Here is a 26,440-nt window from a genome sequence, read left to right as displayed (position 1 = left end):
AAACTGCTTAAGAAAACTTTTCTTTGGCTACAGATTTTGGTGCACCTCTTATAACATATGGGTCTCTCTCTCTCTCTCTCTCACACACACACACACACACACACACACACACACACACACACACACACACGACTGAGTCTAAGGACATCCCTTCAGAGGAGTCTGAAGTTTGTGCAATTAGGACTCTGGTCAGAACAGTCTGCAGAGAAATGCATGTCAAGAGAGGCCGGGGTCCCACACCCTGCTGTGCTCAGGGATCGCTCTTGGCAGTGAACCGTATCATATCTGGGACCTCTGAGTATGATATGGTATCATATCTGGCAGAGACTCCAGAAAGCACTGACCCTCACACTCTACAAGGCCAAGAGAGATCAAAACTGACCACAACCCTCCTCGGGGGAAGAAACAGGTACCACAGGGATCTCAAAGCCACACACTGCAGCTCCTACTTTTTTACCAGCCTCCTGGCTGGCTCTGAAGAGATTAGGTACATCTGACCATGAAATGGGAATACCAGCAAGTGCCAATCTTCCCAGCACCCGACAGACACCCCTTAACACACTGTGCCTGCAGCTGAGCTTCCTGTCTAGGCAAACTCAAGACTTCCAACTCGGGCTTCACTGAGCAAGGCCCCACTGGATAAAACCCAGATTGGCCTGGTACAGAGCAAACACTCTCCCTGCTGTACCATCTCTCCAGCATAACAAATGTTTCTTTGAAAATGTGTGATGCCAGGCCCAAAGCTCAGTGGTAGAGAACTTGTCTTGCATGTGTAGACCCTAGAGTAAATCCCCAGTACTGCAAGAAAACAAAGAACATAGGAAAACACCAAAAATACAAAAAACAAAAAACAAAAAAAAAAACAACACAACAACAACAACAAAACAAAAAACCCAAAACCCAAGGGTCTAAATGAAGCTATCATAAATCCCTATCAGAGGCCTTATGCTGCGGAGGGCATTTTCCTGCACACAGCCAACATGGTTTTAATCTTCGGCATCCCATATGATCCCCCAAGTCCACCAGGAGTGATTTCTGAGTGCAGAGCCAAGAGTAAAACTAACACCTAAGTACTGCCAAGTGTGGCCCCCAAAAAACAACAAAACAAAAAAAATCCCTATCAGGAAAATTTCTCACAGATTAAGACATGGACAGGTTTGATCACTGACACACTGGGTCCCAAGCATTGTGCTGAGGCACATCCAGGCTACCCTCTGTGCAGCTTCCCACCTTCCCCCCAGGACTAAGGCTTCACTTGCCCACCTGCCCCCCCCCACACTGGGAAATTCTCCTGCAGTTTTTACGCCCACCTGCCTGCCTCTGGAGACTGGACTTCTCATTCAGACCAGGGCCACCCCCAAATCCCAGGGAGGGGCTATTGACGTGTAGTCAACTGTGAGGCTTAGCAAGGCAGAAAACAGGGCAGGGAGCTCAGGACTAGAGATGGTTGTGGGGTGCAATGGGTCATTTGCTAGGGATGAAGAAAGCTTACTGGAGTAAAGTCAGTACATAAAGCAGATCCTGTACCACCTGACAGGCCTCAGTCCACACTCTGGCTCTCCTGCAATCCAGGAGGCCTATAAACAGGTCCTACACAAAGTCTGACTTCAGGGTGCTTCCTTATACTCCTGCTGGCCTGAGTCTGCTGAGTTCAGCTGTCTTGGAGAATGAACCCCACCTCTAGGAGGTAAAGGAGGACAAAGGACTGCACTGCCAGAGCCCAGTCAGCCAAGCAACAGGCACCACTGCCCCAGGCTGTGAGTGGGCATGGCTGTGTCTGGGTACCACCACCACCACCACCACCCCTCCTCAGCTCTGCTCCAAGTCTCAGGGTGATGATTGTCTTCCCTCAGTAACTGAAAAAGAAAAGTCTCATTTCTTCTTCTATCCACAGCCTTGGGGCTATTTTTTTCAGATAGGATCAAAAATTAAAGTCCTCGGGGCCAAGGAATATGGCTCACGGAGGTCCTAGCTGTGACTCTTTGTGCGTCTGTTGTGAATCCTTGCAGCAGTGTGTGTGTGTGTGTGTGTGTGTGTGTGTGTGTGTGTGTGTGTGTGTGTGTGTGTGTGTGTGTGTGTGTGTGTGTGTGTGTGTGTGTGCGCGCGCGCGCGCAACCAGCTGCGACTCTTTCTAAGGTCTTCATCACATCAGGAATGTCAGCTCACTAGATACGAGCCTGCTCTATGGGGGAGGCAATGGCCTACCCGTGCCTAGCATCTTTGAGGTCCAAACCCTCTGCCCTGAAGACCCACCAGTGATTACAGTGAAGCCCCATGTGAGCCTATTCTCAGCTATTACCAGAGGAGGCACTGTCCCTGCCTGGATGTTTCTGCTGCCATGCCCTGGATGGACCCTACAGTGAGCAGACATCCCAGTGCCACAGGCAATGCTTGGTTAGAGAGGAGGTTTGTGAAATTCACCAAGTATTCTACCCAGCAGAGCTCCACTCACAAGCCAAGTCAAGCCCCCAACCTCGCCACACTGAGTCATTTTAGGCCAATTACAATCTGTTTACATGTGTCCACAGACATGTGTTCGTCTTCCCTAAGTTCAGTCTAATAGGTTCAAAAGTATTTTCTCTATAAAAACAATGATCTCAGAGTTGGACTCCACACCTGAGTCTGACAGATGCTCATATAGGTAAACTTGTTGAAGGTCCCCAGAGGGCCCTCACATCATTGTTGTGGGCGCATCAGGCTCTGGCCACCAAGCACCTGGGAGCTCTTCCAGAAAGCCCTAAACAGGGCCAGTCAGCAGGGTTGACCAGGTCCCATTACCTGGTGTTTGGACACTTTCTACATCTCATAAGATGCAGGCAAGTACCAGAGACAAGGCTCAGCAGGCTGAGTGCCCATCAGTGTACAAGATGCAGGTTTGATCCCCAGCATCAGCCAAACAGAAGCAGGTTTCAGAGAAATAGGAAGGTGGACCTTCCCCTTGCCCAGATGCCCTAGGGGCAGAGGGGCGCTGTGAGTCTGAGGCCCACGGCACTCACCGTCCAGCTTCATCTGCTCTGGGCAGTAGTAATGGATCACGGCTAGGAGAGCGGCGCCATCGCTACCATCCCGCATCAGATCCTCCAGCAGCGGGAAGTGGGGTGGCTGTCTAGTGGACAGGGGCTCCCGGCGGTAGCGCACCTGAGGGACGAAAAGAAAGGTCGCTCTCTTGCCCTCACAGACAGTTCTAGAACGGATGTATGCTGAAGGTGGAAAGCTCCAGACATCTGCCCGCCACTCAGTCCAACCCTCATGTCTAATCTGGGGAGTGGCCAGGTAGCCAGGCCACGCTACACTGAGCCGTGCAGGGAAGGCAGCGCAGGCACATGGGCTGCCACAGTGGACAATGGCCCGAGAAACAAGCTAAGCGGTGGGTGCCTGTTAGTCACAGGCTCTTCTCAGTTCCTCAGCAAGACCTCAGCTCAGAGACTCTCAAACAGCTCTGAGAGTAAAGAACTTTGGAAAACGGGTCAAAGTTCTGTCATTTGGACATCAACCAGCTCCTCTAACAGGTTCAGGAAGGTGGATGGAACAGGGACAATGACACCAGGGCTGCTGGATCCTGCCCTCCCCGAGCCTCAATGCAGGCTGTCCCATGAAGGGCAACTGGTGCCCGACTCAGAGGCTAGCCAGGGAGGGAGGTCTCCAACACATCCCACACCAACTGGGAGAGGCCCCACAGCCTTCCTGCCTAGATTTCCGAGAGGCCAACAGCAACGCCAGTGTGAGGCATGGCAGCTCAGGGCCCCACCAGCCCATGAGAGTCCAATAGCTTCTGCAGAGCTGGGTTCTTGCCCAGGTCCATGTGGGCATGAATTAACTTGTTTCTCAAAGCCAGGTGGGCAGCATGCATGGCACCAGCCTGCCAGCAGGCCAGGCATCCACACTGATACACGCACACACGGACACAACATGCAGGAAGCAGATGGGCGCTCACAGAGATGAAGGGGGCACTGAGAACCAGGGGAGCCTGGACATGCTGAGCACACAACTGGCACCTGATGAGTCTGCAGGGACAGTCCAGAGGCCACCTGGTGGGGCCCTTGCCTACTTAGTGACTAAGGTGTCTGCTGTGATAATAAGATGATGGGGTGCAGCTCATGGCCTGCTCACTCTCAGAAATGCTCGTGCCAGCTCCCCAGCCTTGAGGACTCAAGAAGTCAAAAAAAATACTTAATTACCCAGAAAAAAATTCTTCTTGGCACAGAGAACCATAATTGCATCTCTGCTCCATAGGATCTGTCCCTGCTCCCGCTCACCAGCCTGCTCTACTACCCAACTGATGCTGAGGACAACCTGGTTTGAAGGAGATGCTAGGATGTGGTGGAGAGAAACCTGTGCTCCCACTGTGCTGACACCCCACAGAGCACACAAGGCTGCCCTGTGGAACAGGTCGATTGCACATGGCCAGAGCCTTACGCCTCCACCACTGCCTTGAAAAATCTGAGTGCTCACCCAGGCTCCACACCACATTTCCAGGCTGCCCAGACTGCCCTGGGCTAGAACAGGGGCTACCCTGCTCCACAATAGCAGCCACCAATAGCAAAGGCCTCTAGAGCCCAGAAAACTTGCTCCCCCAAGCTGGCACCCCAATCTGGTGCATCTCTTTTACCAGACAACCCTCTGTAGAATAACTGAAAGCCCATTAGTTAAATGTCACCACTAGGGAAATACCAGAAAGAGCAAAGTCTAGAGAATAACTGAATGCTGGGTTATTTCTTATTTCCTCCTTTCTATGAAAAAGAGCAAACTCATCTATGGTCAGCTCATTAAGAAATAACAGAATGAGATACGTCCTCTATCCAAGGACAATATAGTAAATGGATTTTTGGATAAGGAAATTTGAATAGGAATTTTCTCTATCCACTCTACTCATTGACCTGGTACTTCCAGGAACAATGTACCCACCTGGGGGCAGAGGTAAGTAAGTAACAGATTGTGTCATGGGATGGACTCTGGGAATATTGGTGGAGGGAGGTTGACACAGTGATGGGACTGGTCCTGAAACATGATATGCCTAAAATTCAACTACGGAATAACTTTTAAATTACAATGGTTTAAATAAAAAAAAATGTTTTTTTTTTTTAAAGTAACAATGTCTATTAAAAGAAACAATCTCAAAAAAAAAAAAAAAAAAAGTGTGGTACCAGAGAGATAGCACGGAGGTAAGGCGTTTGCCTTTCATGCAGAAGGTCAGTGGTTCAAATCCTGGCATCCCATATGGTCCCCTGTGCCTGCCAGGGGTGATTTCTGAGCATGCTCTATAATAATCTATAATAATCATGCTCTATAATAATCCCTGAGCACTGCTGGGTGTGACCCAAAAATAAAAAAAAAATAAAAAAAAAAATCTCAGGCTGGAGCTATAGAGAAACTTGCCTTGAATGTGGCCAACCCAGACAAATTACCCCAACCCTCCAAAAATAGTGACCATCTATAAAACTAAGAAACCAGGCAAGACGCCTCCCCTACCCCCACTAGTGTGAAGTGAGGAAGTGGGTAGAAAGTCCCAGGGTCCTGCATGAGGCCAGGGTGTTCAGAAGCAGGTGGAGCAATGAGACCAGGATGGGGAACGGCTGTCAATGGAAGCAGGTGATGGCACAGAACGGCTGCCAAGGGGCAGCTGGAGCGCAGAGTCCACTTACAGGCACCAGCTTCCAGTACCACTTGGAGGGAGACTGCTGAGGAGGCAGGGAAGGAAGGAAGGCAGGAGAGGAGGTCAGCAGAGCAGGTCCACTGAGACAGAGGTGAGACACATGCACAGTGTGGACACGCCAATTGGATGTCCTTGGAGAAGCAGACACATCAAGTGCCTGTGACTGGACTCAGCAGCACTGAGAGGGCTCAAGGCACTTTTACAAGAATCAAGACTCCAACTAAACTGGGGACAGGCTGGGCATCAAATGGGAGGTGGCAGATGGACAGTGGAAAAGGGCTCAGAGAATCCTTGTTCCCCATCTGACAATAAGGAGCCTTGGAGTCAAGTGTGCCTTTACAGGTAACAAGGGGGGTGTAGTGTATGGCGTCCAAGAGTGGGAAAAGGTGATAAGGGGCACACTCAGAACCCACAACATCACAACCACAGTCAGGGGACAGGAGCCATGTCCTGCAGCCTTATATCTAAGCCCACTGTCAGGGAAACAGTGGCCCACAGCTCAGACAGGGCTTTGCCACAGGCTATCTGACCTGAACTGCTAACTTCTAGAAACTTCCCAACAGCCTCCAGTTAAGAAAAGACCTGCCGCCCCCACAAGAAAGTTAGTGGGACAATTCCCCAGCTCTGAGATTAGAGTAGAAGCCGACCAGGGTTTCCAGGGACTCATCTAGACCCAGTACCTTTGGATGTGCTGGACTGTCCACCAACTGCTGCTTCAGCTTCACCTCTTTCTCCGTCAGCTCCCGCATCTTCAGGTTTACCTAAAACAGTAGTAAGCTCCATGTCAAAGGCAATTCCTCTCCAACACAGGTGTCCTGTCCTGGCTGGCTCCACCTGCCTGTGTGGTCAATGAGTGGGAAGGAACATGCAGGCCCAGAGGAGAACCAAGGCTGGTGTGGTGAGCACCCTGTGCAGTGAACTCGAAACAGATCTTCTTGAGCACCAAGCCACAGGACACCTATGTCTCACTGACCCTGTGTCGAGCTGCAGTCTGCCCTGCCTGCACACTGGGCTGCAGAAGGCTGAGTGGGGTTTTGCAGTGGGGTGGAGAGAAGGTAGTAAGCTCAAGCCTCAGCATCACCCGGTCCCCTGAGCACCATCAGGTAGGGCTCCAAACACCAAAAAAAAAAAAAAAAAAGGCAACAAGAACAACTACATAATCACTACAACTTAGAAGTGAAGGGGGTAGAGGGGCTGGAGAGAGGGCAGCGGGGAGGGCACTTGCCTTGAATGCAGCTGACCCAGGTCAGATCCCCAGCATCTCAAATGGTCCTTTGAGCACTACTATCAGGAGCGTTTGCTGAGCACTGCCGGGTGACCATCACAATTGCCAGTGTAAACTGTAAATTTTGCCTCTGGGTATCTATCTCTCCAATGGTGTCAGGGGCTGGGATCACACCCAGATATTCACTCTGGAGCTCAGCAGTGCTGGGAGTCAGGGATCTACTCTGGCAATGCCCAAGGAAACATCTGTTGCTGAGGATCACACCCAGAGCTCAGTTCCTATCAGGAGCCTTTGGTTGGTTGGTTTGTTTTTTATTTTTGGGCCACACCCAGAGGTGCTCAGGGTTTACTCTTGGTGAGCTCATGGAACTATTGGATGCCCAGGATCAAACCCAGTTTGGCCACTTGCAAGGCAAATGTCCTACTCTCTGTACTATCATCCAGCTCCTGCCAACAGCCTTTTGAACTATCTCCTCAGTGTCTCAAATTGCAAATATAAAGCAATACCCTGGGGAGAAAAATAGTAACACTAGATATTTAAAAGAATGTGGCAGATCAGAGGCCGGAGAGATAGCATGGAGGTAGTGCATTTGCCTTTCATGCAGAAGGATGGTAGTTCAAATCCTGGTATCCCATATGATCCCCTGAGCCTGCCAGGAGCATTTTCTAGGCCAGGAGCCTAGAGCTAGGAGTAACCCATAAGCGCTGCTGGATGTGACCCAAAAACCAAAAACAAACAAACAAACAAGAATGTAGATCAAATGAAAAGAACCAAAATGGGGGCCGGGCAGTGGCACTAGAGGTAAGGTGCCTGCCTTGCCTGTGCTAGCCTTGGATGGACTGCGGTTCGATCCCCCGGTGTCCCATATGGTCCCCCTCGCCAGGAGCAACTTCTGTGCGCGTGCGTAGCCAGGAGTAACCCCTGAGCGTCACCAGGTGTGGCCCAAAAACCAAAAAAAAAAAAAAAAAAAAGAAAGAAAGAAAAGAAAAGAACCAAAATGGGTATCTTAAAAACTAAAGAAAGAGGGGCCGGAGAGATAGCATGGAGGTAAGGCGTTTGCCTTTCATGCAGGAGGTCATCGGTTCGAATCCCGGCGTCCCATATGGTCCCCCGTGCCTGCCAGGAACAATTTCTGAGCCTGGAGCCAGGAATAATCCCTGAGCACTGCCGGGTGTGACCCAAAAACCACAAAAAAAAAAAAAAAAAAAAAAAAAAACTAAAGAAAGAGGGACTGGTGAGGTGGCGCTAGAGGTAAGGTGTCTGTCTGCCTTGCAAGCACTAGCCAAGGAAGGACCTCGGTTCGATCCCCCGGCGTCCCATATGGTCCCCCCAAGCCAGGGGCAATTTCTGAGCGCTTAGCCAGGAGTAACCCCTGAACATCAAATGGGTGTGGCCCCAAAAACCAAAAAAAAAAAAAAAAAAAAAAAAAAAAAAACGAAAGAAAGAAAGAAAAATTAGAGGCCAGAACAATAACAGAGTAGGGCATTTGCCTTATATGCAGCCTACCTGAGTTCAATCCCCACCATCACATATGGTCCCTGAGTCTGCCAGAAGCAATTTCTGAGCACAGAGCCAGGAATAACCCCTGAGTGCTGCCAGATGTGACCCCAAAAACAAAAATAAAAAAGGAAACTGGGAGGGGAGGGGAGGGGAGGGGAGGGGAGGGAAGGGAAGGGAAGGGAAGGGAAGGGAAGGGAAGGGAAGGGAAGGGAAGGGAAGGGAAGGGAAGGGAAGGGAAGGGAAGGGAAGGGAGGGAAGGGAAAGAAAGGAAGGAAGGAAGGAAGAAGGAAGGAAGGAAGGAAGGAGGGAGGGAGGGAGGGAGGGAGGAAGGAAGGAAGGAAGGAAGGAAGGAAGGAAGGAAGGAAGGAAGGAAGGAAGGAAGGAAGGAAGGAAGGAAGGAAGGAGAGAGAGAGAGCGCGAGAGCGAGAGCGAGACAGAGAGAGAGAGAGAGAGAGAGAGAGAGAGAGAGAGAGAGAGATTGGGCTGAAGGATAGTACAATTGGTAAGGAGTCTGCCTTGCATGCGGACATCCCAAGTTCAATCTCTCTACCCCAAAGTTAAGGAAGTATTACATGGCAAGAGAAACAAGCTAAAATAAGACACCCTCCCAAATGGAGGAAGCTTTATCCACTGAATACAGCACACTAAACACTAACATTCAAAAGGTAGAAAAAAAAACTCAAAAAGCTCAGCAACAAAAAACCTATAAAATTCGGGGTCGGAGAGATAGCACAGCGGTAAGGCATTTGCCTTGCATGCAGAAGGACGATGGTTCGAATCCCAGCATCCTATATGATCCCCGAGCCTAAGTGTAGAGCCAGGAGTAGCCCCGGAGCACTGCCAGGTGTGACCCCTCCCCCCCAAAAAAATAACCTATAAAATTCAATCTCAGGGCTAAAGAGGGATACAGCCGACAAACTGTTTGCCTAGCAAGTGGCAGACCTGGGTTTAAATCCCAGAATCCTCTGTTGTCCCCTGAGCACTGCCAGGAGTGATTCCTGAGCCAAGAGTAACCCCTAAGCCTCGATAAGGGAGACCCAAAAGTTAAAAAAGGAAGGAAGGAAGGAAGGAAGGAAGGAAGGAAGGAAGGAAGGAAGGAAGGAAGGAAGGAAGGAAGGAAGGAAGGAAGGGAGGGAGGGAGGAAGGGAGTGAGGGAGGGAGGGAGGGCGGGAGGGAGGGAGGGAGGCCGCGGGGCGGGGAGGGGGGGAGGGGGGAGGGGGGGGGGGGGGGGGGGGAGGGGGAGGGGGGAGGGGGGAAGGAAGGAAGGAAGGAAGGAAGGAAGGAAGGAAGGAAGGAAGGAAGGAAGGAAGGAAGGAAGGAAGGAAGAAAGAAAGAAAGAAAGAAAGAAAGAAAGAAAGAAAGAAAGAAAGAAAGAAAGAAAGAAAGAAAGAAAGAAAGAAAGAAAGAAAGAAAGAAAGAAAGAAAGAAAGAAAGAAAGAAAGAAAGAAAGAAAGGGGCCAGAGTGGTGGTGTAAGGGGTAAGGCGGGCGGAAGGAAGGAAGGAAGGAAGGAAGGAAGGAAGGAAGGAAGGAAGGAAGGAAGGAAGGAAGGAAGGAAGGAAGGAAGGAAGGAAGGAAGGAAGGAAGGAAGGAAGGAAGGAAGGAAGGAAGGAAGGAAGGAAGGAAGGAAGGAAGGAAGGAAGAAAGAAAGAAAGAAAGAAAGAAAGAAAGAAAGAAAGAAAGAAAGAAAGAAAGAAAGAAAGAAAGGAAAGAAAGAAAGAAAGAAAGAAAGAAAGAAAGAAAGAAAGAAAGAAAGAAAGGGGCCAGAGTGGTGGTGTAAGGGGTAAGGCGTCTGCCTTGCCTGCGCTACCCTAGGAAGGACCACGGTTCAATCTCCCGGTATCCCATATGGTCCCCCAAGCCAGAAGTGATTTCTGAGTGCATAGTAGGAGTAACCCCCTTAGCATTACTGGGTGTGTCCCAAAACCAAGAAAAGAAAACAAGTGAAAACAGGAGTTGAGATAGCACAGGGATGAGCAAAGGTGTGTTTGTGTGTGTGGCATTTGCAGACTCTGATCTGATTCCTGGCACAGATGGCACTCCCCATTGCTGAGTACAATTCTATAAGCTCTCCAGCAACTTTGGACCCGAACACTCAACTATCCAAATCACTGGGAGCAGTCAGGCTCCTGAAAGGGAGGTCTATCCCCCAAAATCAACAAAGGGGCAGTGATCATTCTACTCCTAGGAATGACTGGAGGAGCACTCAGAACCCCTCAATGCTTAGAAACAATGTGTGCCAGGAGACAGCCCTGACGCACCAAAGTTCACGATGTGGCACAGGCCAGTGCCACAGCTAATAGCACCACCAAACCCCAAAGTAAAAGAGCAAAAGACATAGTTCAGTGAGTAGGACCCTCGCCTTATAGACAGCTGACTAACCTGGGTTTGATCCTGGCACCCCATGTGGTCTCCTGAGCTTGCTAGGAGTGATCCCCTGAGCAGTCAAGAGTATGCCCTGAGCATGGCCGGGTATGACCCAAAGCAAAAAGCAAAAAACTAAGAGAAAAAAAAAAAAAAACTGTATGGACTGAGACCAAAAACCTATATTAAGGGTAGACTGGAATCACAATAAGATAAGAGCTGTAGACCCAAGTTCAATCCCCAGCACTTCATAAGGTCTCTGAAGCCCACTAGGGGGGATGCCTAAGAAGAGGCATAAGTAAGCCCTGAGTATCACAGAGTATACTACCCCAATCCCAAATATGGGTCTGGAGCAATAGTATAGTATGTAGGGTGCTTTCCTGGCATGCGGTTGACCTGGATTCAATCCTCAACACCCCAGATAGTTCCCTGAAGCCCACCAGGAGTGATCCCTAAGCACAGAGCCAGGACTCAGCCCTGAAGAGTACTAGGTGTGCCCCTCCCTACAAATCAACCACCCCAACAGACCCAGTTGACACTTCCATTCAAAGCTCTGCTGGCTCTGGCTCAGCACAGGCAGCGAGGAGCACCTTCCAAGTACGGTCCAGCACTCACCTTATTAATCCAAAACACCATGGCATCCTCCAGGTCATAGGGAAGCTCTTTGGAGGCACTGAACGTAGAGAAGCGCTTGACACTCGCCACCACCTTCTCAATGCTGATCATCTCCACAGTGTAGGCCATCATGAGGGCATCCACCATCGCCATGTGGGCACTCTGGGAGCAAGGACAGTCAGGACACGTGCCACCCATAACTCCTTTGGATTCCCTTTCTCCTCCTATCACACTTCTCCCCTTGGGTGAGGCAGTTATGGTACCCTAAACTATGAGAACTCCTCAAGGGAAGATGGTACCCCTATTTCCTAACTGGGGAAAAAGGTGTAAGTGGGATGCATTACTCACAGCCCTAAACAGCAAAAGGCCCCATAGACCTCATTCTGCTCTCCCCAGCAGCCCAGGAACATCCTTGTTCAGTATAGGCAGATATAGGGTCCAAGAGCAACAGCCCAGAACAAGATGGCAGTGAGGCCTAATTGGAGCCACCAAACTAGCTAAGACCGAGAACAGCCTGGCAAGTCTTCACACAACTGACTGGCTTTTTGGAGAAATCAGTGGCACTCAATGTCTTTGGACAGCAGCAAACCACAGAGGGGTGGGCCTGGCCTGAAAAACCTGTTGCAGAAAGGCCCATCTTCCTTGGTCCACTGGCACTGTCATGATCTGCAGGACACTGGTAGCCTCGGCATACAACCAGCTGACCACTCCAGCCCTCACTGAAGGGGTGTGGCACTCACCATCTTTATGGGGATTTGGCTGAGGTCGGGGTCCGTCACAGGAGTGTCATCGCTCTCCATCACATAGATCCCTTTCCGGGACAGGGCCTGGATGACTGACTGGTGTCCCTGTAAGGCGGCTGCCTGGTCCCCTTTCAAGATGAGGCTGCAGACGCGGCAGTACAGCTCACTGGACAGTAAGAGCTTGATAACGGGTGGCTTGATGTGCTCCTGCTCGTATTGGTCGACGTAAAAGGGGTCTTGGAGGTCCTCAGGGATGTTATCTGAGGAAGAAAAGGGTTCATGAGTACCGCACCATATCAACATGCTCCATGCTCCCAGGCAGGAGTGGAACAAGACGTGCTGCTGGTGCCACCCCTCCTGGAGGAGGCTGCCTAGTCCTCAGACCTCAGAACATGAGGATCTGGTCACAGTAGCACATTCCCTTAGAGGCCCAGCCAGACCTTACTGCATGGCCCAGACCATGGCAGGGGCTTCCCCCATGGAGAACCAAGACAAGACAGCACATTCCTTTTGGCATGAGCCACCAGCGCCATTCATCACCAACATAGAATTGAGGCACCAAGCCAGTGAGTGAGCATCTGAGTCATGATACCAGAAGCCATAGGGGCACCCAGTCTATACTCCCTTCCAAGCAGGCCAGGCCCAAATCTCAATGGCCCTAGTTCTCCTGTCTGCAGTCTTCTGCACCCTAGTGGCATCCAGCTGCCCCAGAGGAAAAGAGCTTCTCCCCTGCTGTGCCCTAATACCTACTCCTAAAGCTTTCTGGAACTCCCTGGCTCTGTAGGGCATCTGAAAGAGTAGGGTCTCCAAAAGGGCCAAGAGCCCACAAGCCCCCTAAAAGGGCTAAGATGGAGGTACCTCACCAGTCTCTCCAGCGTTCCTGCCCCTGAGGAACTTCCTGCAACTGTACAGCCAAAGGCCCCCTAGAGGACAGCCAGACCGAGATTACAGACTATCCCAAATCCCACTACATTGGGGATTGGCCTCCTGGCACTATCTGCACAGAGTTCTGGAACAGAACAGATGGTGGGTGCATGAGGCAGAAATGGCAACCAACACAGCACTACACACAAGAGCCCACATCTGGAAACAACCAAGTGCCCCAAAACAGGAGTAGGTAAAGCAACTACGATCCATCTACACCACTGACTGAAGATATACTGTGCAGCTGTAAGAATAGATGACATCATTGACTTTGCTGCTATGTAGATGGGTCTGGAGAGTATCATGCTGAGTGAAAACAGGAGAGAGACCTACCCAGAATGATCTCTGATGAAAGCTCTAAAGAAACATACTAGAATAACACATGTCCAAAGGCAAGAGAAACTAAAAAAGAATGTGAGAACTAGTCTTCAGAGAAGCATGCTACTGGGGATGCAGGGTATAAATATAGTGGAGGGAGTCTTACTCTGGAAAAAGGGGTGTTGGAAGGCAATAAAGTAGTATAAATGGCAATGTACCAGTAACGGGGTTGCAAACCACAGTACCATAAGAGAAAGTTGCCAGCCAAATGGGCAGGCCGGAAGAGGGAGAATAGGGACAGGTGAAGGGACAGGTATTGGAACAATGTATACCTGAAACTCAACTCAATAGTGATTAACTTTGTAAATCAATTTACAGAATATTGGGGGGGTTGGGCCACACCTGGTGATACTGGGGGCGGGGGGGGGGGTTTACTCCTGTCTCTGCACTCAGAAATCATTACTGGAAGGCTCAGGGGACCATATGTGATGCTGGAGATCAAACCCTGGTTGGCTGCATGCAAGGCTGCTGTGCTATGGCTCTATCTTTTTTTTTTTTTTTTAAAGAAAGAAGTGGGCCCTACTCAAATATAGCGGGAAGGGGACTTATCTTGTAAGCAGCCTGCTCAAATTCAATCTCCAAAATCCCATAGGTTCCTAACACTATTAGGGAGTGATTCCTGGGACAGAACCAGGAGTAAGTCCAGAGTAGTACCAGGAGTGATCCCTTAACAGTCAGGACGTAAGCCCTAAGTACGATCTTTGAGCACAGAACTTGAAGCTCTGAGTAATGTCAGGTGTGGCCCAAAAGCAAACAAATACAGTGGGAAGATTTCTGCCTTGGCAGCAAAAAATGGGATCTGAGGGAGGGGACCTGTCACCAGGAGTAAAGACTCATGCATGACTGAATCTACGTGGGACAGGAGGCAGCAGCCAGAGGCAGAAAGCCCAGACTCTACCACTATTCTGTAGCTCATACAGTCTTGCTCACTGACATGGGAAGTGGATGTGGGCACTTCTGGCTACAGTGACTCCACCCCCACCCCCAGAGAAGCCTCTCTGCACTGCCTTCCACTTCACCTCCTGAGCTATTCTACTTTCCTTCTCTCCCTGAATTCCAGAAAGGGTACTGCAGGGTGACCATATGTGGGTGGTCATGTGAGCTGCACCTCCCCAGTCCCTCTATCTCTCTGCTTCCAGGGAACTCATCAATGGAGCCTGACCCACTGTCATCACACACATACACACACCATATACACACAAAACACACACACACAAACACACACCCCATATACACACAAAACACCTTCCTATGAAGCTCAAGATCAGACCCAGACCTGGACCTGCAGCTCTTCTTTTAAAAGGTACTTACCTTGCTGTAAGCTTTATGCCTAGCCACAAGAGCCCAACCTTTCCCTGACAACTCGCCTCTGTATGTGGGTCAGAATGCATTGAGAGGAGTCCTTGACACATGGTTCTGGGGGAGAGAATGCAGCACAGGTGAAGGGTGGCCCCTTCTGAACACCATGAGTACAGGAACAGGAGGACCTGAGTCATCCCAACATAGGACCCAAGGGTGGCAGCAAGCATGGTATGGCTCTTGGGCAGCACATCTACATGAGCCACTGCACAGTTCAGTTTGCTGTGGACTGACGACACCAGGAATGGAGAGCAAGGGGACTGACTATTGGGACCACACCCATGAGTATGAGAGAGGAACTGGGGTTAGTCACATGCAAGGCAAATACTCTACCAGTGCTCTCTTCACAGCCAATTCTGGCCCCTTTAGCTGTTGGTGCCTCTCCTCAGATGAACCATTTTACTCCTCAGTCAAAGCTCAGGTTAGGGACAAGAGCAAATGCAAAGTGTGACAGCATAGAGATCAAAGCCACAGCCTCAAGATCCCATCCCACACATAAGACAGACTGGGCCTGCAGGCCCTTCCTGCTGCAGTCACTCTGCAACCATGGCAGCTGCTACCACATTCGTGATTGGCCACAAGCCCTGAACCTCCAGCCAGCCTCCCTTTCATCTCCTTCAGGGACCAAGAGTATTGAAACCAGTTGACTGTCACTAGTCACCAGGTAGACTATTGAGAGGTTGAATCTTTGTGGGAAGGCGTTGAGACAAGATCCAGAGTGAGGAGTCAGCAAAGGCAGGGCAAAATGCTCCAGGGTTTAGGCATGGGTGGGCACAGTGGCAGAGGTCCCAGGCTCTTGGTGGCATGAGAAGGGTCAGGGAGACAGGAGGAAGAGATTCCAGGAAGAACACTGAGAACCACAGCATGTCCAAGAGCAGGGAGTACTTGCTACCTCCAAGCCTGCCTTCCTTCATTCATCCATGCATTCAGTCGACAAGTATTCGAATTTTAGTTTGGGGGCCCTACTTGGTAGTGGTTGGGGGTCACTCTAGCGGTGTTTAGGTTACTGTGTAGAGATATATCCTACAAATTAGGTGTACTCCATCTTCTTTTTTTTTTTTTTTTTTTTTGGTTTTTGGGTCACACCCGGCAGTGCTCAGGAGTTATTCCTGGCTCCAGGCTCAGAAATTGCTCCTGGCAGGCACGGGGGACCATATGGGACGCCGGGATTTGAACCGATGACCTCCAGCATGAAAGGCAAACACCTTACCTCCATGCTATCTCTCCGGCCCCTGTACTCCATCTTCTAAGTCACCTCCCTAACCCCTGCTGACAAGGTCTTAAAGTACTCCCCTCATCTCTAAAGTGAGGACACCAGGGATGTCCCACCCTGAAGCTGGGTGGGTGCCTAGAGGGCCACCTAGCCAGAGCACAGGTTCAGATCCTTAAAGCAAGAGGTGACATGAGAATGGAAATGGGCTGTAAGTGGGCTGCCCTGGACTGCCAGGATTTCTGGCTGCTTGCATGCCCAGGGAGACAGACAATCAAATTTGTAACCACTTGTGTTTACACCCCTGACACTACCCAGTGGCTCACCCTTACCCTCCAGCATGAGGGAAATGACCAGAGACTATCGGGTCTTGTGACCCAACCATACTCCAAGCTGATGCAGGAGAGAGGCGTGTAAGGGCACACATTGACTCTAAAGACAGGACAGGACCTACCTGGCACCAGCCCGACCCCCTAACCTGGGGTAGGGACGAACTGTATCAAGAGAGCCAATGTGGGACAGTGCTCATCCCATGTGTGAGGCCTGGGATCCACCGACAGAGGAAAGGGGGAGCCTAGACCCATGTTGCCCAGAGTGGGCAAGGAGGTTCCATGCTCTGGAGAACAGGGTGCCATGATGACGCGAGAACAGGCCATGTGCTCTGAAGGGAAAACGGGGTGCTCTATGCGTTCTAAGGAAGAACAGGAAAACGGGGTGCTCTATGCTTTCGAAGGAAGAACAGACTGCTATGTGCACGAGGGGAAAACAGGGTGCCGTGCTCTAAGGGGAGAGCAAGGTAACTGTGTGCTCTGAGGGGAGAATGATGTGCTGTTGCATCAGAGCCCTTAGAATGGGCTTGGATGGTGATGGGATGAATGGAGGGACCTTTCTCTGCCGTCCCAGGCCACGTGGCTCCAAACCCCTCCAGTAGAGGGGTCAGCAGGTTCACACAGAGGCAAGGAAATCATTCACATGCACTCAGGCTTCTTTAGGAGATAAGATCTTTATTTGCCCTGGCCAACATGTGTGGCCTATAATCTTAAACCTATTTAAGCATGGTCTTGTTTAGCTTGTCCTGCGTCTAGCTTCTTTCAGTTATCTCTCCTCCTGCTTCTTCTCCATTCAGGTAAATCCTTTTCCCTCCCGGTCAAAGCCTTTTATTATCTACCAAAGACCCCTCCCAGAAATGGGAGGTCTATTAGCAGGTAAGATTATGCAGGAGGAATGGGGGTGTGGTAACAATGTGCTATGCTCTAAGGAAAGAATAAGATGCTGTGAACACTCTCGAGGAGAGAATGAGATGCTGTGCTTACTCTGAGGAGAGAAAGGGGGTGAAGAAAGGGGGTGACATGAGCACTCTGAGGGAAGAGCTGGGTACTGTGTACACTCTAAGGGGAGAACAGAGTGCTGTATGTGCTAAGGAGAGATCAGGGGGGCTGTGTGAACTGAGGAGAGAACAGGGTGCGGTGTACACTGAAGAGAGAATGGGGTGCTGTGTGCACTGAGAATGAGGTGGTGTGTGTGCTCTGAGGAGAACAAGGTGCTGTACACGCTGAGAACGGGGTGCTGTGTACACTGAGGAGAACAGGGTGCTGTGTGCATTGAAGAGAGAATGGGGTGCTGTGTGAGTTGATGAAAGAACAGGATGCTGTGTGTGCTGAGAAAGAACGAGGTGCTGTATGCACTGAGGAGAGAATGAGGTTTTGTGTATGCTGAGAGAGAACAAGGTGCTATGTGAGCTAAGGCGAGTACGGGGTACTGTGTATGCTCTGAGAAAGAACAGGGTGCTGTGTGCGCTGAGGAGAGAACAGGGTACTGTGTATACTGAGGAAGGCCTTCTTGCCTGGCCCAGGTAACAGGACAAGACTGGCTTTATTTAGTGCCTGTGCCCACCAACTCACTGGATGGCTGGAGGGGCAGTCAGCAGGCTCCACGGGCACCCACTACCCAGTGATCACCTGCAGGGAGTGGAAGGGGGTTCTGTCAGCAGGCTGCCATCTTTTGAGCTCCCAATTTGGGCTCTGGGACCAGCAGGTTATGTGAAACCCATTCTCTCTTCCTGCACACTGTCTGATGACTGAAGAATGAGGCTTTGGGGCAGGAGGCACTGAGAGGCAGAACAAACAAGCTGCACACAGGGGCTTGAGCTGGATCCCTACCACCAACAGGTGTGACCTGGGGACCCAAGGACCACAGGTTACACAAGAGCCCTGTTAGTTGTCTTTGTCCTGTCCCAAGCATCTGAGGCATCGAAAAACTGAGGCACTCAGGAATACCACTTTGTCCTCCAGATCTGGAAACCCAAGAAACATCAAGTCAAGAGGAGCTTCCAGGGGCCGGAGAGATAGCACAGCAGTAGGGTGTTTGCCTTGTACGCAGTCGATCCAGGACAGTGGTTCGAATCCCAGTATCCCATATGGTCTCCTGTACCAGGAACAATTTCTGAGCAGAGCCAGGAGTAATCCCTGAGCACCAGTGAGTGTGATCAAAAAAAAAAAAAAAAAAGAGGAGCTTCCAGCTACCATGACTATGAGTTGTTGTTGTCCTTATGAAATAAGAAAACAGACTAAACTTAGACATATAAGCACCCCAGTCTGCAACCACAACCCCAAATGCCTGGATGACGACTGCAAGCTTGGAGTCACAAGAAAGGTCAAGGACTCCAACCTCTCGATTCCCCCTCCAGGCCCAGGAAGTTCAATAGCATAGTAACTTCCAGGCAATCAAGAGGTAAAAAGTCTGGGGCCGGGCGGTGGCGCTGGAGGTAAGGTGCCTGCCTTGCCTGCGCTAGCCTAGGACGGACCGCGGTTCGATCCCCCGGCGTCCCATATGGTCCCCCAAGAAGCCAGGAGCAACTTCTGAGCGCATAGCCAGGAGTAACCCCTGAGCCTCACAGGGTGTGGCCCAAAAACCAAAAAAAAAAAAAAAAAAGAGGTAAAAAGTCTGTTCCCTAGCAACATTCCACAAGCCTGAGTGTGGTCCCCAAACACTACCGTCTGGGAACCAGGTGCGCCACGGCCAAGTGCATGTCCTTGGCACTACACAAAAGTGCATGCAAGTATATGATCCAAAGTGTGCAAGTACTGCAGTTTAGTGTAGGTGACCCCCCTCCCCATCATGCAATGCAGGGGTACAAAGGAAGGAAAAAAGGAGGGAAGAGAGGAGGAACAGAGGAAGAGAGGGAGGAGACACAAAAGAAGAAAGGAAAGGGGAGAAAGAATATCTTTTTTAGTGGGGGGGGGGGGACCCTCACTCCTGGCTCTGAACTCAGAAATGGTTTCTGGCAAGCTCGGAGGACTATATGGGATGTCGGGAATTGAACCCAGGTCCGTCCAGGTTGTCTGCATGAAAGGCAAACACCCTACCACGTTTAACTAGGGCCAGAGCTACAGGACAACAGGTTGGGCTAGCCTTGCTCGCAGCCAAGCCAGGTTCAATCCCCAGCACCCCATCCAGTCCCCTGAGAGCACCACTAGAAGTAATTCCTCAGCAGTGCATAGCCAAGAGTAACCCTGAGCATAGTCAGGTGTGGCCAAGTTTAAATAATAAAATGATTGCTAATTTCTTCAACTACATGACACAAAGCACAAAGGACAAAGGCAGAAATAGAAGTAGCTCTGACTCCCGGTGCCTGCCTGCAGTGGAGCTGCCAAGGACACTGCCCCAGACACCACCAAACCTCAACACAATGCTCAGCTTCCAAAACCTGCCAGAGCAACCTGGACAAAGGCAAAGTTTGGAGCAGCAATTCCCAGGAAACCCATTTCCTCAGAGAGCCCCTCCGTCTGGTTAGGGGGTACAGCATGCTGGAGCAGAGCAAGCTGTCCACCAGGGTCCTGGAACCATGCGGAGGTAGACAGGTGGGTAGAGACCTGGGCAAGGAGATGTCAGAGGGCCCCTGCCTGGCTGTCAGTGGGGGAGAGAAGCCCAGCTTACTGGAGGGGAGGGAGCATAACTCTAGCAAGCAAAAAGGCATGGGCAGTTCTGAGAGGAGAGGGCCAAAACCTGATCCCCAGTCCAGTATAAATCCATACAACCCCATGATCCCTCCAGAGCTCCAAGTAGGCAGATCCAAAAACTACACTAGCCCAGAAATGGCTGACACACTCAGATCACGGCCCAGCTACAACAACCCCCAACCCAAAGTACCAACATTTCTCAAATGTAAGGGTTGGCCAGAGTGATAGCACAGCGGGTAGGACATTTGCCTTGTACGCAGCAGACCTGGGCTCGATCCCCATTATCCCATAGGATCCCTCAAGCCTGCCAGACATAACTTCTGAATGCAGAGCCAGGAGTAACCTGAGTGCCCCCGGGTATGGCCAAAAAAAAAAAAAATCACAAAACAACAGGAACCGAAAAAAAAAAATAGGAAAGCAAAAAAGAGGAGTAAGTTTCCAGGAAAGACACTGAGGGAGACGGATACCAAGAATGCTTGAGAACTACAGAAATTCTCAACAGAGGAGGGAGAGGGAGAAAGGGAGAGAGGGAGAGGGGGAGAGAAGGGGAGGGGAGAGGGAGGGGGAGAGAGGGGGGAGAGGGAGGGGGAGAGGGAGGGAGAGGGAGGGAGAGAGAGAGAGAAGGGGGGAGAGGGAAGGGGAGAGAGAGAGAGAGAGAGAGAGAGAGAGAGAGAGAGAGACTGATAATTCAGAAAGAAAAAATTCAGAATTGGAGCGACAGTACGTGGGTAAGGTACTTGACTTACACACAGCCAAACTATGTTTGATACTTCTCATGCCCTGAGCACCAGATATGATCCCTGAGCAAAGAGGCAGGACAGTACGTGGGTAAGGTACTTGCCTTACACACAGCCAAACTATGTTTGATTACCTCTCATGCCCTGAGCAACAGATATGATCCCTGAGCAAAGAGGCAGGATCCAGGGGCTCCTCATGCAAGGCCTGTGTGCAGTCCACAGAGCCTGTCCTGGCCCCCTTGCAGCCATTCTTGCACTTTTTTTTTTTTGGGGGGGGGTTGGGGGCCACACCCAGTGACGCTCAGGGGTTACTTCTGGCTATGCGCTCAGAAATTGCTCTTAGCTTGGGGGACCATATGGGATGCCGGTGGATCGAATGGAGGTCTGTTTTAGGTTAGCGTACAAAGCAGACACTCTACTTCTTGCACCATCGCTCCGGCCCCCATCCTTAAACTTCTACCTTGACTTCCTGCCCAGAGAGCTCCAGACCTGACTGATGGCCTCAGTGTTGGTTCTTTCCTTTTTCCGTTGTCATGTTTCTTTTTTCTGGTTTCTGATGTGACTACTGACTCTGTCATTGCCTGCTCCTTTTCTGGCTAGGGTGTTGTGAATGCTTGGGGGCACTGTTTAAATTGTTGGTACAACAACAGAGACTGTGTGAAAAGTGTGTTGGCACTACGGACAATGTCTTGGATTGAACAATCTAACTTGCCTGGAGCCTAGAGTTGATCTTATGCCAGGAAACTTCAGGGGTAGGGTCTCTTTGTATTTAGGCCAAGGTTATTCCTTTCCATGCCTCTAATATTTTGGTGGGCCTATGCAAACAACAATTGCCACTCTAACACCGTTTTTACTGTGCTCCTTTTGACTCTAATCCTTAAAAAAAAAACCACTTAAAATTTGAGGTTAACTTAAGCTAATATGCATGTACATGGAAATGTAAAAAATATTATGCCTCTAATGTTTAAGGAGTTACTTAAGTTTTATGGCTTTAGATTGCCTTGTGTGCTGTTAAGAAATATTATAATGTGTTACAATCTGGGGACTTGAGGGACAAAGTAATTGTACATGGATTCTGTTTTATTTATCTTAATGTTCTTTGGCTGAAAGTTCAAAGTTAAGGTATCAGCAAGGGGACTTCTTCTGAGAATTATGTTATGGGTGATTGTCCTTCCACTGTAACTTTACCTTGTCCTCTTTCTCTTTTTGTTTTGTTTTGTTTTTGTTTTTTTGGGGGCCACACCCGTTTGATGCTCAGGGGTTACTCCTGGCGAAGCGCTCAGAAATTGCCTCTGGCTTGGGGGAACCATATGGGATGCCGGGGGATCGAACCGCGGTCCTTCCTTGGCTAGTGCTTGCAAGGAAGCACCTTACCTCTAGCGCCACCTCTCCGGCCCACCTTGTCCTCTTTCTTTGCATCTTTGTTCTCATAATTAAAAATAAAAAAAAAAAATTGTTGGTGGTAGCAGGTAGCTGGTAGCCGTACCTTCCAGTCATGACTGTGCTTAACTTAGATTGATTCTATGGATGGTGGTTCTGGTGACACTAGAACATTCACAGCCTTTGTGTGGCCAGCTTGGTCTGGTCTCCGTGGTGTGTCTGGGCCTCTTCTGTTCCTGCTGACCTTGTTTCTGGAGGCAGAAGACTGTCTGTGGGTGGCTGGTCTGTGTTCTACCAGGGTTATGGTGGAAGAACTACTGTTGAACCCTGTGAGTCAGGGGCAGGCGAATGAGCAACTCTATCCAGGCTGGGCTGCTAGTTGTGGTTGAGGGGGCTCCCACCTATGTCCTGACTTGATGGGATGATGGTTTCCTGTGCTGGCTGCTGCTATCCAGTTCTTTCTGCTGGGCCCCAAGCTGTTCTGTAGCCTCTGCCCCCTTTTCAGGGTCAGAGTAAGAGATACTATTCTAAAGCTTGTTTAGGTAGGGGGCTTGGGCCACACCTGCAAACCTGGTGTTTTGGGTACTGCTCCCAGCTTGTGCTAGGGGCTGTCCTGATGGTGCTGGAGAGGTGTGGATTCATGTAAGGTCAGTGCCTCCCCCCCCCCCATTTTTGTCTTTGCTCATGAATTTCCTTCCTTTTGCTGCAATGTCCTTTGGGGCATAAATTTCTTTGTTTTTAATCTTGGTGGTTTTACCCAGTATTGAGGATTCTCATTTCATGGTTTCTGACTTCTTCTCTGGACATAGGACTACAACTTAAGATTTCTACCTTAGTGTCTAAAAAGCTGCTTTGACAATTGATACAGTAAATCAGTTTTTTATTTTGGGGGGGATTCATACCCAGCAATGCTCAGGGCTTACTCAGGATCACTCCTAGCAGTGCTCAGGGGACTATACGATATGTACCGTCCCTGCTGGACTCCCTCTCCCATCCTTATTGTCTTTTGGGAAGGCAGGGAACCACACTCATTGGGGTTCAGGGTTATTCCTGACTCTGCTTGGAATGACTCCAGGCAGTGTTTTTTTTTTAATAATATTTTTTTTTTTTTTTTTTTTTTTTTTTTTTTTGGTTTTTGGGCCACACCCGTTTGACGCTCAGGGGTTACTCCTGGCTATGTGCTCAGAAATCGCCCCTGGCTTGGGGGGACCATATGGGACGCCGGGGGATCGAACCGCGGTCCGTTCCTTGGCTAGCGCTTGTAAGGCAGACACCTTACCTCTAGCGCCACCTTCCCGGCCCCTAATAATATTTTTTTATAAACACCATGATTACAAACATGTTTGTAGTTGGGTTCCAGATGGTGTTTGGGGGGTCATATGGGATACCAGGAATCAAATCTAGGTTGCCACATGCAAAGCAAGCGCTCTCCCTGCTGTACTGTTGCTTTATATGTGTATACACGTGTACCTGTACGTACACTCAGCAGTGCTCAGGTTACTCTTGGCTCTGTACTCAAGAATCACTCCTGGGAGGCATAGGGTCGTAATGGTATGCCAGGGATCAAACCTGTGTCCAGCTGTGTGCAAGGTGAAGGCCATATCCACTGGACTATCTTTCCACCCTCCTCTATTTATTGTTTCATTTCTTCTGTTGAATCTTTCGGTGGTTTTTGTTTTTGATAGTGCTTTTTTTTTTTTTTTTTTTTTTTTTTTTTGGTTTTTGGGCCACACCCGTTTGACGCTCAGGGGTTACTCCTGGCTATGTGCTCAGAAATCGCTCCTGGCTTAGGGGGACCATATGGGACGCCGGGGGATCGAACCGCGGTCCTTCCTTGGCTAGCGCTTGCAAGGCAGACACCTTACCTCCAGCGCCACCTACCCGGCCCCTTTGATAGTGCTTTTAATTGGTTGGCTTTTGAGTTTTAAGCCACCCTGTGAAGCCCCTGGTCCCCTTCCCACCACGGCATGGGCTCAAACAAGAGAATGCACCACAATCACACAATCTCTTCAAACTAAACAGATGGGGGAAGGAAAGGGGGAAGTCAGAAAGAATAAAACAAAGAACTGAAAAATAAGAATAAAAAGAATATTAGAAACTCCTTGGATGAGGTTGGAGAGATAGCACAGTGGGAGGGTGTTGCTTTGCAGGCAGTTGACCTAGGTTCAATCCCTGGCATCCTATATGGTCCTGGGAGCACCACCAGGAGTGAGTCCTCAGTGCAGAGCCATAAGCAATCCCTGGCACAACTGGTGTGGCCCAAAATAAAATAATAATAATAATAATTCCAAGCCAAGACACATATTAATCAAACCCCTGAAATTACAAGATTAAGAGAGAGGCTCTGAGGCATTTGGAAGATACTTACTCTAACACCGGGGGTCAGCGGTGCGGTCCAGGGACTGCCCTCTGAGTTGGGGGCTGAATTTTTCAAATGCTAGAGAAAATAACTGTCACCACAAATTACATGTGTGGCAATAATATCCTTAAAGAATGAAGAAGAAGGGCCAGAGCGACAGTACAGTGATAGAGCATTTGCTCTGTATGTGGATGAACCAGGACGAACCCGGGTTAGATCTCTGGCATCCAGGAGATCTTGCCAGGAATGATTTTTGAGCGCAGAGCCAGGAATAGCCTGAGTGTTGCTGGGTGTGACCCAAAATTAACATAAAACAAAAATAAAATTAAAAAGAAAAACATAAGGGGCTTGGAGAGATAGCACAGCGGCATTTGCCTTGCAAGCAGCCGATCCAGGACCTAAGGTGGTTGGTTCGAATCCCGGTGTCCCATATGGTCCCCCGTGCCTGCCAGGAGCTATTTCTGAGCAGACAGCCAGGAGTAACTCCTGAGCACCGCCAGGTGTGACCCAAAAACCAAAAAAAAAAAAAAAAGGTAAGAGGGGCTGCTGGAGAGACAGCACAGCGGTTAGGCGTTTGCCTTGCATGCAGCTGACCCGAAGGGACCCGATTCGATTCCTGCCCATATGGTCCCCCAGCCTGCCAGGGGAGATTTCTGAGTGCAGAACTAGGAGTAAACCCTTAGCACTGCTGGGTGTGGCCCAGAAACCAATCAATCAATCAATCAAGTTTTTATGAAAAGGTAAGAAGAAGAAATAAAGACAGTCACACAAGCAAAGAGTAAAAAATATTCTCTCAAAGGAACCCCAGAGCAGCTAAAGAACCCCCAAAATGCAAAGTTCTAGGAGGAGATGGGGAGAGCGAGGGGACAGGGAAACAAATGAGTGACCCCAGATGACTACAGTTTTCCTGATCACTAGGACAAACACAGCTGCACCACCCTCAGATACTAAAGACAACGCTTTTGTTTGGTTGGTGTGATGTTGCTGCTACTTTGGTTTTTCGTTTCTGGATCACACACCTGACAGTGCTCAGGGGACCACAGATGATGCTGGGGATAGAATTAGGGCAGGGCAGAGCCAGCTGCCTGCAAAGACAGTGCCTTAAGCCCTGCACTACCCTCTTGGCCCCAAGTCAATGGTATCTAAGAATGAGGAGAGTAAGGAATCTAAACAGAAAGATTTTCACAACTCAAAACGACAAATCAATACCTTTCTGGTGTACAAAGTGAGGTTACAGAACAACCAAGAACTTCAAACAAAGACACACCCAAAAACACATTAGTAACTCAAGATGGAATGAACCCTAAAAGGTCAAGGATCCATAGGAAGACAAGGAAAGAAAACATGAAACCTATACAAGAAATCGAGACAAATAGGAGGGGACCAATTAAAACCCAGTGGTACAGCACATGGCTTTCACTGGAAGGTCCTGTGTTCAATATCCTGCACCACTAATCAAGAAGAAATGGGCTAAGGACACCTGACTTGCACACACCGTCCTGTGTTCAATCCACAGCACACAGCAGGGGTCTCAAACTCGAGGCCTGCGGGTCATTTACGGCCCTCCGTACATTTTGTGGCCCTGCCCTAGAGGAATCTTTTTTTGTTTTGTTGTTTTAAGTTGTTTGGGTCACACCCCCCAATGTTCAAGGCTTACTACTGACTTTGCACTCAAAGATTACCCTGACTCTCTCTGCCTCCTGCGGCCCCCAGGTAAATTGAGTTTGAGACCCCTGACATAAGGTCTTCAAATGCCTCCAGGAATGATATCTGAGCACAGCCAGCCAGAAGTAAGTTCTGAGCACCACCAAGTGTGGCCAAAATCAAATCCTTTTACTGACATCAAAGGATACAAGGTAAAGGATGCCTAAGATCAATAATCTATCACAAGACATATTAAAAGGGGCCAGAGCAGTGGCACAGGGCATAAGGTATCATCTTTGAGCACGCGCTAGCCTAGGACAGACCACAGTTCAATCCTCCTGCCTCCCTTATGGTCCCCCAAGCCAGGAACTATTTTTGAGAGCATAGCCAGG

General features: G+C 49.7%; 1 protein-coding gene across 3 annotated transcripts in view; it reads right to left on the bottom strand.

The window, feature by feature from the left end:
- The window catches only part of CAMSAP1 (calmodulin regulated spectrin associated protein 1), a 48,950-nt gene that overhangs the window by 14,332 nt on the left and 8,178 nt on the right, over positions 1 to 26,440 (bottom strand). The window contains exons 2-6 of one of the 3 annotated variants that reach the window (XM_049773583.1): positions 12,096 to 12,358; positions 11,356 to 11,517; positions 6,334 to 6,414; positions 5,643 to 5,678; positions 2,997 to 3,138 (exon numbers count right to left, since the gene is read on the bottom strand). In XM_049773583.1, the coding sequence (XP_049629540.1) occupies positions 2,997 to 3,138; positions 5,643 to 5,678; positions 6,334 to 6,414; positions 11,356 to 11,517; positions 12,096 to 12,358 (684 nt within the window). The remainder of the gene's footprint in view (positions 1 to 2,996; positions 3,139 to 5,642; positions 5,679 to 6,333; positions 6,415 to 11,355; positions 11,518 to 12,095; positions 12,359 to 26,440) is intronic. The other 2 variants (XM_049773584.1, XM_049773585.1) reach the window with 2 other exon arrangements.

This window comes from Suncus etruscus, chromosome 5 (genome assembly GCF_024139225.1).
Source record: "Suncus etruscus isolate mSunEtr1 chromosome 5, mSunEtr1.pri.cur, whole genome shotgun sequence".
Classification (NCBI taxonomy): Eukaryota; Metazoa; Chordata; class Mammalia; order Eulipotyphla; family Soricidae; genus Suncus; species Suncus etruscus.
Note: the sequence above shows the minus strand (reverse complement) of the source record. Positions and strands in the feature narration are given on the sequence as shown.